The sequence below is a fragment of the Perissodus microlepis genome, chromosome 14 (genome assembly GCF_051167445.1).
Source record: "Perissodus microlepis isolate ML-2025 ecotype Zambia chromosome 14, ASM5116744v1, whole genome shotgun sequence".
In the NCBI taxonomy this organism is placed as follows: domain Eukaryota; kingdom Metazoa; phylum Chordata; class Actinopteri; order Cichliformes; family Cichlidae; genus Perissodus; species Perissodus microlepis.
This window is the reverse complement of record NC_140474.1, coordinates 7,655,396-7,672,599: the sequence shown is the minus strand read 5'-3', so window position 1 is coordinate 7,672,599 and position 17,204 is coordinate 7,655,396. Positions and strand designations below refer to the sequence as shown.

General features: G+C 37.5%; 1 protein-coding gene across 2 annotated transcripts in view; it reads right to left on the bottom strand.

The window, feature by feature from the left end:
- arhgap42b (Rho GTPase activating protein 42b) overlaps positions 1-17,204 on the bottom strand; it is a 77,991-nt gene that overhangs the window by 26,675 nt on the left and 34,112 nt on the right. For both annotated transcript variants that reach the window (XM_084951961.1, XM_084951962.1), the window contains exon 4: positions 4,508-4,579. In XM_084951961.1, the coding sequence (XP_084808087.1) occupies positions 4,508-4,579 (72 nt within the window). The remainder of the gene's footprint in view (positions 1-4,507; positions 4,580-17,204) is intronic.

Below are 17,204 nucleotides of genomic sequence, written 5' to 3'. Positions count from 1 at the left end.
CTAGTTAAACCGCTACAAAATGTGCTTCCTTACCAGGCAAGCTGTAACAAAAGTGCAGGCTTATCTGGTATTCAGATCTGGGAACTCTTGCAGAGCCAGGGGACTATGTGGAAACCTGAGTCTGCATATCTTATATATATATTTTTATTTGAAAAAAAAAAAAAGTATATCAGACATAAATTAATATTCAAAGTGAATATCAACAAAGGAGTCTGGAGGGGATCTTCAACATCCTGAGAATTTTGGAAAATGATAAAATATATTTTATCATACTTTGGTTCAAGGGCACCTGGTGGCTCAGAAAAATTAAGGATAGAAGGAAAACCAACTCATGGCACCAATTTATTTCATATTAGTTTGCTACTCTTTTCTATAGTCTGTTCTCTATCATGGTCAGTGTAATCTTAAGCAGTAAACAATGGCTTACAAGAATACTTAAAAACATTTATTGTGGGCTGTGGAGGGAAATGATATGATGATGATATTTGAAGCCTGTCAACTCTGCTTTGGTAATTTGGATTAACTGGCCCTTGAAATAAATCAGATAGAAAGATAACACTATATGTTTGAGAGGAAACATCTCTTCTGTGAAGTTTAACAAGACAATAATAACACCCTAACTAGTTCATTATCAGATTGCCTGCTCCCATGTTTTCATAAGTACTAATATTCTGAGAGGTCCCACTCTTTATGGTTAACATCTGTGCAATAATATAACCACATAACCACAACTGCTGTTACTGACTTTGAATTTAAGGGGGAAATTGAAACAAATATTTTTAACTTTAATAAATGGATCAGACTTTTAACATAAAAATATTCAGACTTGTCTGATCAGACAGCTGCTGCGTAACAAATTATTTCACAGTAAAAGTGTGAATCTGTTTGTGTGTTTGACAGCTCCTGACTCCCAACCAGCTTGTCTGTGCTTCAACTAATTGATTGTTGTGAATAATTAATGAAGTAGTGACACATAAACGTGTACAACTCTATGTTGCCCAGGGTTTTTTTTTCTTTTTTTTTCAAAATGAAGTGTTTCAAAAGTTCTGCTGGTGGGGGAGGTATGCTCACTTCACATTTTCATGGCTGCGATGAGAGCTAACAGAGCAGGGTAGTAAAGGCAGTTTGTCTTCTTTGGCTCTTGTAAGGCCAGACAGTGTCTAGTCTGTAATATAAAAACATGTTAAATCCACCTCCGTGCTGTACTGCATGGAACATTCCATTGTCAATTCTGGGATTCAGTGCCAGGTGAGCAAGCCAGATTAAATCAGGCAGACAGGACCAAAACTATGAGCTGACAGGAGAATTCACCATCTTTTCCCACTGCCATAACCCATGCTTTTACAGAAAGCTAATTGTTGGTTTGTTGCTAGCAATGGCTAACGGAAGGAGCTTGCTATTTCTTGCTTTTAAATAGCTCAAAAATCCCTAATATAATTACGGATAAGTTGAACTTTTTTGAAACTCTCTAAATGAAATGTCATTTATTTTTTAGTGTAAAAAACACTTCATAATTGGCTACTCTATGGCGTTACACAAAGTCATCCTACACTGCATTACACCAGAAGAGATCTGAAGACTTATCTGATGGCTTTATGCTCTTAGCCATCTTGGCCACACTGTTTAGACTTGTCTATGGTATGCTGATTAGCTAACTACTTATGATTGACGAGTCATTAGCCAGTGAGCAAGCAGCTTTACAGTCAGTCCATTCCTCTTTGTTATGTCCTGTTCTTTGAAACTAACGGTGAAAACGCTTATCTTCAGGCTCAAAAACAGGACTTTAGAAATCAGCAGTTGACATCACTGTAGCTATAATCATCTTTTATACTGTCTGTGGGCCGTTTTCCAGTATTTTAATACAATTTAAAGTATATTGGATACAAGTAAAAGTTCTCAGTCAAGTGCACGAAAAGAGGCACTTACCTACATCTAGTGACTGATTGAAAAATTCCAAGGTTAATGAAGGTATAAAAATATACTGTTCCTATCTGTGTGATTGCAAATGTTTTGGCCACACCTGGCAGGTGTATCCACAGGCCACTTTAACTGATCCCTTGACTCAGCAGCATATTTTAGGATTATGCAGCATAGATGGAAATGTCATATCTAATCTAGTTAAGAATCATCTGATGTCTAACCACGCTTTGTACAGTAGGACCTTGCAAATCATTGGTGGCCATCTGTATCCCAATTGGGTCTATTTGCACTAATTCCTCACACTCAGCAAGTGTGGGACCCCCACAGTGCCCCTAATGTTGAAGACGATCTTTGAAGGAAATATAATAGTGTCAAAATTTCAGACAGGAAAAATGCCACCCACAGTCAGACACCCCCTGGTATTTCCTTGACAAAGTGTCCCTGGGGCCTATTTAAATTTCAAGGTCTGACAACCACTAAATACACACACATTGCCCCCCTAAATGTGCACAAAGCTTTCTAGTACTAATTTAAAATCAGCTCTATGTGACACTTCAGGCCTACTTTTGAATATTCATTATTCATATTCATTAAACACAAATGAATATTACAGATGTTTTAGAAGTTGAACACTAAACATGGTGAACAAAGCAAACTGTTCATCATATTTACTCTTCATTAAGTAAACTGTGGTCACTGTAGCAGTATAAATAAACAGAAACTAGGATCATTCTCAATTCTTATTTCAGTTCTGAAAGTATTGTTTGTGTTCCCTGGAAAGCAGCAGAAACATATACCTGAGAGTAAAAAGAAGAAGTGTAACAACAATTTCAGTTCTACATCACAGTCTGGCAGCCAGTGCATATGGTACTCCGGTGAAAATATGTGATTGTTTGAGTTCTGGAAGCATGTGTATTTACAGTACACTGCACTGAAGTTTGAGGGGGTTCATTCCAAACATTTGGATCAGCCTTGTGCTAAGCAGACCGTGCCTAATATGTCCTATAGTGCTGCAGTCAATCTGCTAGTGAGTTGCTGCTATGGAAGTGTTGTGCTTGTGCCTAAGAAGCTGATACAGTGGTACGTAACCTCTTTGGGATTACTCGCAGCACACCCATATAAGGCAAGAGCTCCCAATTTGTCCACCTTATGTTCTCAGACATGAAATGCAGTAACTGGAAGGGTCAGACAGCCTGCAGATCTCTCCAGATTCTCGGAACAGTGGAAAGTTGCTCAGCCACTCATGATGTCAGCCTTTTATCTCATGCTAGTTGGGCTAATGTTTAGCGGGGGATAGGCCGTAGGAGGAGAGAGCCATTAGGAGAAAGTGGTCGGAGGAAATAAGCAGCAGTGGGAGTGACAGTGGCTGTGGCTTTTAAGGAACCATTTTATAAACATAGTCAGTCAATGCAATTGCACTGAACACTGTGATGGGGAAGTGAGAGAAAGAAATGGAAGCAAAATGTGCTTTTTCATTATGGTAGATACATGTGATGCCTAAGACATGAAGTGACATCGGTTATTTGGTCTGGACAGAAGAAGGAGATGATTTATGTTCACACCTCAGCGCTGTGAAGAGAGATTGTTCCATTATTTTGGACGTACAGTAAGGTGACTGCTTTTACAGACCAGTGGCTGTCAAGTCATGTGAAATAAATCAAAATGTGCGAGTCTAACTTTGAGGCTAGGTTGACCATCACAGGGGTCAGGGTTGTGTAAAGATGTGCAAATGATTCATAGTTCAGTATAAAGTTAGGAATGAACTTGCAAACTGTGTGAGAGAGCAGTGCAAAGGCTTGCATTCTACAAGCTTGTTCATGTGTGATCTCACCAAGGGAATAACCACAAACAAGCTGCTGTACTTTCATTTTATGCCTTTGCGTTGGCCAGGAATGAAAGCATGGCTTGTGGCAACAAACCCACACTGTTCTTTGCAGTCAGCTTCAGCCTCAACAACATGTCCAATGTGGAACCAGGATGCCTTCAAGCAACACCCCTACTGATATCAAAAGCCTGTATGCAATAGGTTAGTGAGGACTGCATTATACGTATCAGGTTTAAAGTAATCTGATTATAAAATGGGTGAAGGTGAAATATATTAGATGCTGAAAGTTTGCAGCTAGAATTTTATCGTGCAGTGCCCTTTTCACAGCACAAAAAAGTTTATTTTTATATAAAAGTGAAGTGAAATATGGCATGGGATAAAGTATTGTATTATTAATGTGGTTTTCAAAATGGGGAATCTGTCAAATGTAGTTTGTGTTAACTAACATAGTTGGATACAGAAATAATAAATGTCCAATATGTCTTGTTTTAATGAATATAAACTAACCACTATAGAAAACTAAAAAGAGTTAATACCGTTTAAGATCACAATTGCAGAGCAACATATTTGTTTATACCCCCTACTAGCCTCATTAATTAGGGGCAGGGCACTTCTCTTGGTAGTGTCACATTTTACTTTTAATTAATGATTTACATACTGTAGTGAAAATGAAGGGGGTTAGGAGAGGAGGTGAGCGTGTCAGAATACATGAAATATCCTGCGCTGTTCAGCTACTAATTGCACATGTAGGTGGTCTCTTACCTTCGCAGCGCCGATTTGCTCCTTACGAAATTTTTCCAAAGGAGTAATCAACACATCATCTGCATTCTGAATCTGAAATGAAAATCATAAGAAAGCAGTGATACAGACAGACGTCAGTTTGACTGAAAGATAGAACCCGAGTCTTCAGACTATTTCAAAAAGAATTATTAGAAAGAAAAATATCACAAAAATGTAATCTGGCAGCCATTCACTTTTTTAACAATAAGCTTGGTCTACAAATGTGCCACACAGGAAATTATGGAATCATTCAGCTTAAGTCGAACACAGTTGAAAATACACGTGGAAGATGGAGCAATCGCATTTAATAATATTTCTTAAGCAAGCGACAATGAACAATGTGTGACTGCACGGAACCAAAATGAGTGCAGCAGATCTATGAGATAAAGCACTCAACAATAGTCTTGCGAGGCAGACAAAAATGGAGCCTTTTTATATGAGCTTTGATGCACCAGTATTGTCAAATCTTGGTGAGTTATACCACAGTGCAGCAGCACAGCTCTACAAGTTCAATCTGCAATGCATTTAAATTTTTGAAGTATGTCTCTACATACTGGTGACCTCTCCTGTGACCGGAAAAAAGGTCTCTGGAGGAGTCGCTCCGCTTTTATTCCAGACAGAAACTGAAAAGCTGAGATACACTGTGTCAATTACAGTCTATGTTGAACTACAGGTGAGCAGTTCAAAAAGGTGCCATTAAGGTGCTTCTGAATTTTCTGTGTATGAGCTTTCACCCACCGAGACCAGATGACATCAGACTGGTGGAGCACAGGAAGCACTGCCATAAATGACATGCCTCTAAGGTTGATTTAAGGTGTTATTCTGTCCAGTGATAAACTAAGGGCTGGGCTCTATGATACATCTATGATAACAGCACTAATTTAGTGGTGTCAGCTCAGAATGACTATCAGCTTCCCAGCTACAGTCCTCTGAACACAGACTTTCTCGAGATGGAGTCTTTGTTTTGAACCATTAATCATAGCATATTTTCACTGTCTAAAAATAACCCTGTCAGCTCCATCACCCAACCAGAATGAGTGACTTGAAAAGGAAGATGCAATCTCTTTAGCCTGCAGTGTTTTCATTTTCCCTTTATGATGTGGATGTTAAAATCGTGTAGAGTAAATATGTAACTTTTACTTGTTGTAATAATGCACTATAATTACACTATAGTCACAAATTTTGCAGCTGTTCAAAAGGGCTTCAAATGAAACCCATGTTAAGCTTTAGAGCTGATTTTTTTTTTAAGTTTGTCCCTGTAGTAAATGTCAAGAAACGAGAGAAGAAAACTGTGTTTTAATTTGAAAATAATTGAATGAAATTATCGTGTTATTGTGTTACAAGTAATTAGCAGAAATCTCTATTTGTATATGTTTATGGATGTAGCTTTCTAACCTAGCTTGCCAGCATTAGCTGATAACTTAGCACTCTTGTTAAAATACAGCCCCCTTTGGCTTAAATAACAAAGATGGTGACAGTAACTAGGGCTGTGCGATATGACCAAAATCTCATATCCCGATATTAAGACATCTATCGTCCGATAACGATATAAATCACAAAAATGTAACATATTCTGTAAATTCTGTGAATCTCGGGCAGCTCGTCTTGCGGGAAGTGTTTCCAGCTGGGCGTCATGTAGCTGGAGTCGAGTGTTTTAACCGATGCATGAAACTATACATTTTTAGACATAGGTTGTAACAGCCGCCGTTTTCTTTGTGAGTATTTATTACACAGCGTGCTGCGGGGAAAAGCCTGTTCTGTTTGAGTCGAAGGTTTATTTTTTAGCACCTGACGGCTCTTTTTTGCTTCTCATCTGTAAATACTCTAGATCTTTCACGTGATTCAGTTTATTTTGAAAAGTCTCAACAGGATCTTGAGCTTTATTGTGAAAGGTTTATGTGGAAATAACGACAACGCATAAAAACAAGCGCTTGTCTGTCTGTAGTGTGGTTATATTAAATATAAGAGAAAGAGAGAACTTTAAGAAATTAATATAGCCACTAGAGATGGCACGATACCACTTTTTTATGTCCGATACCGATATCATAAATTTGGATATCTGCCGATACCGATATGAATCCAATATAGTGTATTTTTTAACCCTTTAAGACCTACCATAGAACCAAGTCCGCCAGAGCTTATATTATATGTTTACATGCTGTAGAGCCATTTTTGGGAGCATTTCAAGTTGCTATACATCAATACAACCATTATAGCCCAGATTTTAATAATATGTATTCATTAAGTGCATAGTAATTACATAAATTGCAAAAAAGTGCAATAAACTACAAAAAAATTGAAAATCATTTTTGCTTTTTTAACATATATTTCTAGTTAGAGAAATTTAAGAGCCTTATCCCTCAAAACTGTAAATACAAAAAAGTTGCACAAAATAGTTTCCTACCACAGGAGATTTATTTTGAGTGTCTTCATAGTTTTATTTTTGAAATACACCAATTTTTATACACTGCAGGAAAAACGAAAATAAATATTATACTGCAAATTTGCAAAAAAGCAGCATATGCATCAAAATAAACTATTTCCAGCAGTGCAATATTAGTCCTAAGCATCCCAGAAAAGACACAGAAAGTCATAAAGTCAAAGATAACTTATAAAAACACCAGTATAGGCCCTGAGGCCCTGATGATAAAAAAAACTACATTTCCGCGAAAATGACGTCACTTCTGGTTTCGGGCAGGTAATGGCGGACATGCAAAAGTTCGCGCTGACGTCTATTCCAACGTAGGAAGTGTTATGAACAGCTGATCGGATCGGCAAAGCGTGTTTCTGGAATATTATGTTTTTGTTGCTGCAAGTGCTTTTATGCAGTTTTTGCAAAGCTATATGTGGAAGGAAACTGTGACCTAGGACAAGCTGATGGCATAAGATGTAAGTACAACTCCTCCGGTTTCATATGCAAAAAAAATTATTGCGCTAGCTTACGTGGTTGCAGAGCTACCGGGATTTAAAAATAGTTACGCAAAACAGAGCGTGCCCGCTCCGACCGGCTCTAAAGGGTTAATCAATAAAACGTTTTTTTAATATCTTGCTGCATTTTGTATAAGTTTACACTCAAGTTTAAATAAATAACAACACTAAAGCTATTCTGTTATACCTGTATGTAAAAAATACACTGCGCCCAAAATATTTCATAGTTCAGCAAAACCAATCAATCTAATAAACTTAAACCTACTCCATCCTCCCTATTCTGGTATTTTAAAGAGTACTTAGCAGAAATATTAAGCAACCTAACTATTAGGGTTGCAAACTCCCAGCAAAAAAAAATAGGGAACCACCCTCCACCTCATGATGCTTAATCGATGTAATCAAATTTAATTTGATGCAGGGGGAAAAATGCACAGAAATAAATTATTTTTCAAGAATAATTAAATAGATTCAACATCTTTCTTCAACAGAATTGCAGACTGCACAGATGGTATCTTCCCAAAGGAAAAAGTAGTATAGCTTACTAGGGTATATTAGACTTAACAGTTACTATATACAGTAATGGACTACTATATATTTTACATCAGATTAAAACTTTGGGTGTAAGATTCAGATAATTATTTATTAAAAGCTAGACATTTTAAATGAGAATAAGAAAGAAAAGTATGTCTTTGTGCCCCCTTTTCCCTGTTCATGCCCTATCGGCCCCCCTGGCTAAACTTTGCTAGATCCGCCCCTGCACAGTTACCAGCTATGTAGAAAAAGATCCTGGTGTAGAAAGTAATATTAAATAAATTCTAACAACAGCTTATCAAGCTTAATAGTGCTGCTGTTGTTCAACCGCTGGTTTCCTCTTTCTGGTGAGAAGTGGGCCAAAAACTAAGAAGAGAGACTCCCGACAGAAAAGCCGATCAGCTGATCATTAAGCAGTTTCACGATTGAAGTAGCAGCAGGAGAGAGAGAGAGAGAGAGAGAGAGAGAGAGAAGCAGTCGCTCCATATATCGGTTGTTAAGCTTAACGCTAAAATGCTTTACAAACATTCAGAGATGAACTTACACACTTGCTTTACTTCTCTCTGGGATAACTTCCTCGGAGATGAAATGCTGGTTTGGTAGCGAAGCTACAAATACACACAGCCGCTCTATCACGTGATGCATACTGCTGCGACGTGCTAGGTTATGAGCCGAGTTACGCCGTGTAGCAAGTTTTGTGAGGTGCTTTTTTGATATTTAATGGATCGGATTACATTTTTTTATTTCTCGCCGATATCCGATCCAGTAATTTGGGTCAGTATCGGACCGATACCGATACGTAATATCGGTCCATCTCTAATAGCCACTACAGTGACCATCAAAATAATGAAAAAATATTGCCGTAAACAGTTTATTTTACGACACCACAAAACAAACGATAGCTTAAAATGCAACAATAGACGTTTTTATATCGTCATCTGATATATATCGTTATATTGAACAGCCCTAATAGTAACAACACTAAAAAACAGAACAAAAACAGAACAGACTTCAAAACAGAAAATCAGAAACCAATAACATATAAAACAAATGAGGAGTAGCTCAAGACTTTTGCACAGTACAGTAACTTCAAAACCACAACATCTCGAAACTTCTACTGTTTAATACTATAATCAATTACTCATACAACATACAGCATTCCAGCAAAATGTTGTGAATACTCAAACATAAATGAATAACAGCTTGTCCCTCATATATTAAACATGAAGGGAACAGATGAGGATGAGTAGGTAAGCCAAATTATTTTGTCGAGACAACTGAAAATAGGAGGAAAGACAAACCATGAACTGGTAAGGGAGTTGGGGGATGTACTGTAATAAGTCTGATTGTGGTGGCTCAAGCTAGCATCTGCCCGGATTTAAGGTCTCTGCTGCAAAGGTTTTCATGCCAGATACCACAGGGCACCTTGAGAATCTATTGTCCAGTAATTTTGAGCTTGTGCGTTTTTTTAATTACTCTTTTTGAGTCAAATAACATTTTGGGGGATTTGAAATAATTTCAGGTTATATTAAAACAAAATTGAACATTTTAACCTATTATTTAGTCTTTAACCTTCATCTAAAATCAGGTGCTTGATGGAAATTTGAAGTAGGAAGTGCTTCACATATAAAATATCATCTTGCAACCTGCAAAATGATTCATCACCAGAAGGGGTTTTTAAAAGCATAATGGAGCTCTGTAAGATAAATCAAGTCACTTTGGTTACAAGTAATACTCCACCAGAAGCACAGAGGACATTTGATGGTCATCAGATCTGTTATATAAAAATATAATCTCTTAGCTGTTAGAATCCTCCAGTCGTATTGAAGTCGTTGTGTTATCTACCGTCTCAACAGCAAGAACGACACTTTTTTCATGTTCAGCTAAATAGACAGGACAATTAAATACACAGCACTCCAGGCTTTTGAGATTATGATCTAATATTTGAAAGCGACTGAAAGAAAGATAAAAATATCAAGTTTGTTCTTCTCTGGATTTCTGAGACAATGACTGTTGAGTTTAATTGTCCTTGAAGGCGCCTGCTACCTGAAATCTGACAGGATTTAGATATAATAGGAGCGTGATTACTTCTTGTGTCAGTTAATGCATATTACATTCAAAGCAATGGAAAATACATTTAAAATGTTCAAGATTTCCGATCACTTTTGATTATTATCTTCCAATAAGCTGATTCAGACAGTTAAACTTGAAAGAGGCCATCTTATTTAAGACTCAATGGATTACTTTCAAACTGGCATTGTGCCGAATGCCCTCAGCAACAGCCTCTCTCAACAGGATTAAATCCATATGAGCGAGCACAGTGTGATGCTTGAAAGGATGCAATAGCGCTAAGCAATTTCATTATCAGATAGGGAGAGGAATGTCAATGTGCTGTATTTCCCATGCTCCTGCTTTTACCAGTCTAAACATCAAGCAGATCAAAAGTGTTACTCTGAGGTTAATTTGCAGAGGCCGACCAGAATGCCACCAAGGCCAGCTCAAATTGAATACTGTGAAGTGTACCAATTCAAATTTTCCCCTTTCAAACACATCTTTAGAACCAGTTTAAATGTGAATATCAACTTTAAACCCTTTGGAAACATCATGTATCATTCATCTTTCCCTTAATAAAAATATTCTGCTGGATATCAGACTTTTTTTTTAAGTTTCCTCTTTAATATATGTTTACTGCAGAGAAAGCCTGTAAATAATCATTACTTAGGTCAGCTTTTATTAGAAGAGCACCTCTCATGTTCACCTCTATGACTTACAACTGCTGCTAAAACACATTTTGGGTAAAACCATTTCATATTCTATGCAAATATTTATACTATTTATTATGTTTCAGATCGTCTAGAATGGCTTAAAGTGCATATCTTGTGGCCGTGGTTCCTTGGTTGTGTTGGTGCATTTCACTTGCAGTTTATAATCACTCTAGCATTAAACTATATATAGCGCCGTCTCACTGGTTTCAGTATGTAAGTCTATAACAGGGTAGTAAATAACTTTTATAGGTTTTTTGCCCGTTCCGTTTTGACAGCGTCCTCACAATGAAACTCCAACTTAATACACCTAAAGCCGTGCTTCTTCATTGCAAATCAACTGAATCTCTTGGTTTTTGAATACACACAAACTCACCCACATGCATACACACCGGGCTTGCCATTTTTCTCTGGCTGAAGAGGCGTCATAAAAACCCGCTCGGCCACCGTGCTGCACTATCTTTCAAATAAAAAAGCATATTTCTGTTTGTTGTTGTTGTAGCAGTTTCACCCTCACGCACAATTTCCAAGAAAATGTGGCTCCAGGCGGAAAAAACAGTTCTGTAAAAAGCCAACTGGGCCCTGACAAGAAGGTGTTTTATCGGTGGGTGCTTGCAAGTGAAAATCTGTCAACTGTGACAATTTAGTAAAATCCTGTGACAGAAACAGGTCACAATTTTCCAGAATGTTTAACATCTAACGAGAAAAATACAAAAAAACTTCCTAATTTTAATCTGTTTGATTTGTTTATTATATATTATAAGAAAGAATCATATCAATCAGCAGATTTTGGTCAGTATCTATTTGTTATAATATAATGTTATCTGCTAGAATAGCAGTCCTTCTTCCTTTGCAGCACGAATAAGTCTCCTGGTGATAAATATTAAGTTATTGGCTTAACTAAGCATGCTTACAGTGGCTTTTGTTCTTGGAGGTGATTTAATTTTCCCATTTAGGTTCCCACCTTTGTTTAGCTGTCAGTTATAAATGGTCATCTAAAGCCTTTGGGGCTGAAATGAAGCTAATTTGAATGTATAATTGTGCAAATTTATTAAGTGTAAAAACCAGTAGAGAAATACTGCTGATGACTATCTGAGGAATGTTAACAAGCACTGCTGGCGCAGCCTTTAAATGCAATAACATGAGTGGGTGTGCCCTACATGAAAAAGACTGCGTGCTAGACGTCTGTACTTCTTTGTCCTGAATTGTATTACACCTAGTAACACCCGGCGGCATCAAATAAAAATATCAGCAACAATAACACCACACCAATAACCACAGTGATAGCAGCAGCAACCAAAAAGGAATTAGTCAAACTTATTAAAGATGTGGAAGCAAAGCCCCCAAAACCTAATTAATACAGTGTGTTAAATGCATAATAAACATTATCGTCCGTATCATCATGACAAAATAAAACTTTCTATTTCATGCTGACAATGGGATACAACCTTTATTAGAAGAGGGACTGCAATAGATATGCGTGTCTGTCATTCTCTCTGCAGATTGTTTTGCCGAGAAGGTGTGTGTGTGTGTGTGTGTCGGGGGGTAACAATCTCGTTGAGCTAAATCTTTATCTAGTGCAGCAGTGGCACCTGCAGCAAGCTGCAAAGCTATTCTTCCCTAACTTTTATGAGCTATGAAATAAAAGCAAACCTGCTGCAGACAAAGTAACACAACAGTGTGAGGATAGATGTGACACGTTTGCCCTACACATCTGATTGGCGAGTAAGCTGTTAAGCAAGGATATAAAGAAACTGCTGAAATGGAGATAGTAGCTGGTTTGTGGGTCCCATGAGGATTTTCTGTTGTTTGTTTTAAGCACAGTTAGAGACTGCTTGACCTTTCTTGCTACCAGAGTTTGAGGCTGCTGTGATTGCTGTCTGCACACATTTATCCCTATGTATCAAACAGTCTGCAGGTAAAGAGCTGCAATATTAAAAGAGCCACAAAATGGAAAAGGTTTTTAGATTAAATGTGGATTCGTGATTTTTATAAAGTGGTGATAAACAGATATTCTTACCTAGTTTTCCTGAGTAACATTTGGGCCTTACCAGTACCTTAAAATATGAGCAATACCTGGAACTCAAAACAATAATAAAACAATGTGCTAAAATCTATAACACTTTGGTAAATCTTACAAGGTTATTTATACATTATTGTAAATTAATTTAGAAATTGCTACTTGGTAATTAAAAAGCAGTAATATTTATTCGTCATAATAACGTGTGTCGAAGCCTAACTAGCATGCTAAATCTTAAAAGACCGTAAAAGTTAGTACACCTGGCAATGAGTGAGTGAGCATCTCAGGCTACGTCCACACGTACATGGGTATTTTTGAAAACTGAGATTTTCCGTTTTCGTTTTTAAAAAAAAATCCCGTCCACACGTAAAAGCCAAAAAAGAAGGAAAACGCTGCTAGGAACATGCCAAAGCAGCAGGTGGTGCTATATTCCTATCTGTGTAGAAATGTTGGCCAATCAGAAGTCAGCCTGCGTGGGAAAGAGTAAACAAAGATGCCGCATAGAAGCAGAACTGAGTCCTATGTGTGGAGGGACAGTAACTGTGTGTGTATATGTAAGCATTTAAACACTGCACAGAGTAAAATAGTAATGGTATATATCCAAGATATATACAAAAACAGTAATGGTATTTTGTGTAAGTCTGCCATTGTAGAAATTAATTTCACCGAAACAATAACCTGGCGCACAGTGTGACGTCAAAAAATGCGCACACCTTTGACGCTGCGTTTTCTCCGTTTTTCTCGTCCACACGTAAACGCAAAAACTGAGTTTTCAAAAATATCCACCCTGGCAGGAGTTTTTAAAAATCTCCGTTTTCAGTGACCGAAAACGCCGTTTACGTGTGGACGAAAGGTGCAAACGCATAGAAAAATCTGCGTTTTCAAAAATACCCGGTTACGTGTGGACGTAGCCTCAGACTACGTCCACACTAATGCGTTTTCGTTTGAAAGCGCATCGTTTTCTCTCCGTTTTGGCCTTCCGTCCACACTGAGATGGCGTTTTCCTCAAGGAAAAACGCAGCGGTTTGAAAACGCTCTTTTGAAAACGCATACATTTGAAAACGGAGACTTTCTAAAACGATGACGATGAATTTTAGGCTACGTCCACACGTACCCGGGTATTTTTGAAAACGCAAATTTTTCTATGCGTTTGCACCTTTCGTCCACACGTAAATGGCGTTTTCGGTCACTGAAAACGGAGATTTCTAAAAACGCCTGCCAGGGTGGATATTTTAGAAAACTCAGTTTTTGCGAGAAAAACGGAGAAAAACGGAGAAAACGCAGCGTCAAAGGTGTGCGCCTTTTTTGACGTCACACTGTGCGCCACGTTATTGTTTCGGTGAAATGAATTTCTACAATACTGTTACTTGTACTCTCTGCAGTGTTTAAATGCTTATATATACACACACAGTTACTGTCCCTCCACACATACCACTGGGTTCTGCTTCTATGCCCCATCTTTGTTTACTATTTCCCACCGAGGCTTCTAGACTTCGGATTGGCCAACATTTCTACACGGTTAGGAATATATCACCACCTGTTGCTTTGGCATGTTCCTAGCAGCGTTTTTCTTCATTTCTGCGTTTACGTGTGGACGGGATTATTTTTTAAAACGGAAAATCTCCGTTTTCAAAAATACCCGCGTACGTGTGGACGTAGCCTCAGTATCACGGCAAAACATTTAACAGATACGTGTGCATTTCACACTTTGCCATTTCACGCTTTGCCTCTCCAAAGTGTGAAATTTACACGCATGCAGAAGTTGCAGTAATCTGCAGAGGGACATATTTTATTTCATGCCAACAGGAAAGTGTTTAAACAGACCTTATTAACATATTTTCATGCAAAAACATATTAGCTGCCTAGCTTAATCGTTTCTGGCGACTAAGGAGCCTGAAATGTACTTCCCACTTTTTTGCTCACTACCGACTTCTTGGCTTTTAATATCTTATCTCGCCCTGCTGGTGCTGCATGTGTGTCCATTTCACGCTTTGGAGAGGCAAACTGACACGTTGGACTGGCGTGTCTATTACATACTTTACCAGTGAAATCACTCTTCTAATGAAATAACATGCAGACATGTAGCTTTTAAACATATTCTGCATTAATTCTTGCATGCATGTTGCACTCTCAAAACTCCTTTCCATGGTGAAGCATTTAAGCATTTAAGGCTCAGTGTCTCCTTAAAAGACACCAGCAACAGAAAAATACATCATATCAGTAAACAGCTCTTCTGGTGGTTGCCTCGGTTTCCACACTTATGGAAAAGCAGCTGTCTCCAGACACTGAGAAAATGCTCTCCATCAGATGAATCAGTGACCTTGTTTTACTCAAGTGTAACATACAGTAACGAGCAGAAAGCATAAAGATAACAAGAGCAATGAAGAGGAAAGAAATCACACTAGTGTGTTATGAACTGGTTTCAAAACAGTGACAATCTTCAACTCTTTCAGGTTATTTCTCTGGTTTCTATCACTCACTGCATGATCGGAAGTCACAACTTCCATGCACCAGTACCAATCAACATGGCCTGCTTTGATGAGAAAATTGGTTTGGGGAGGGGGGGGTGCTATGCTGTTAAAGCATTATCGTTACTTAGCACATTAGTTGGAAGTAAAAAGTGACTGTCACAAGAAGGAAAATGAATCATGAAATAGGACAGATCCTTTACTGTGAACATATTTTCTTTTCCAAGAAAATATCCTAAAAGTATTCCAAGTGGGGATTTGCGGATCTCGCTTCTGTCAGTCTGCTCCAGGGCAGCTGTGGCTACAACTGTAGCTTGTAGCTCCACCAGTGTGTGAATGTGAGAGTGAATGAATAGTGGAATTGTACAGTGCTTTGAAGGCCCTGGAAAGTGCTATATAAAATGCAATCCATTATTATTACAAAGTCTTGATATAAACCTCAGTAGATTTAAGGAAAACATATCTAAAATTAAAATGACATTTATCTATTGCAATAAAGAATTTCAGTCAAACACTGCATGTGGAGGATTTCTTAAACAAATAACATAGCCATAGCATGCCGGCATGTATTAACCAGAGTGGGTGATAAACAGAGAAATTTTTGCTCATACTAACTGAGGTTTACTTTAGCTTTGGGGCGTGTAGCACAACCGTTTGATGATGTTCACTCCAAATGCTTTTCAGACTTTCATTAAACAAGCCACCATGAATGTGCCTCAGAACAATGACTGTCTTTATTTCACTGTGTTGTTTCAGGGTCAACGGGACATTCCTCAGTTCACAGGCCAGCACACAAGCTACCCACATAGCAGAATTACTGTACTGTTAAATCCTGGGAAAACAGCAGCAGCATATTGCTCACCACAGACACACTTTTTGCATTTAATGTCAGGCAAAGACACAAAATATGTATAATTGCATGTCTGTGAATGACTTGTAAACCAAAGGAAATTCAATATGGGGAATAAATGCATCACATGCAGCTGAGGGACTATTAGGGAATGCTTTTCTTTAATAAAGGGGGAAATGAATTTGAGAAGTGTATTTCTCTCTCTCTCACACACGCAAATATACATATATACATACATATATACATACATATATATACACATATATATATATATATACATATACATACATATATATATATATATATATATATATATATATATATATATATATATATATATACACATACATATATATATATATATATATATATATATATATATATATATATATATATATATATATATATATTTATACATACATACATACATACATACATACATATATATATATATATATATATATATATATATATACATATATATATATATATATATATATATATATATATATATATAGACATTGTATACATTGCATTTTAATGCTCTTGATACTCCTTTAAATAACTGTGGAGGAGTAGTTGCAGTCTGGAAAATTTAAGAATAGACTCCAGCTCCAGTCTTGCAGTGGGAAGTTGGGCAATTATGCTGCCCACAACATACCCGTCTTCTTCTGTGAATGTCTGTTGGCTGCTATTCTTCCATCTCCAGATTAGTGTCTTCGTAAAGGGCACAATGACAGAACAATAAACCTTGGAAGTTCTTGATAGTGGAAGAAACGCAGACTTCCAAAGGAAAACTACTTAAGCACATGGAAACTCCACACAGCAGTGACAGCAGACACTGAGCCACTGCGCTGCTTGAGTTACTGTGCTGTCTTGGTAGGTGTCCTGATGAAGCATCAGTATGTAACAAGTTGAGAGACAGAATCTTCTGAAACATTTCATTTCGAATATAAAGGCAAACTGCAATCAAAGGGAACATTTGTGCAAAAGGTGACTAAAATATTTGGGCTATTTATCTACTAATGTGTTTACGCATGCCTGTTCTTTAAAGTAACTGCAATTCAGTTGTTCCCAACCCCCAAATATATTATGCTGCTCTTAAGGTAACCAAAATATA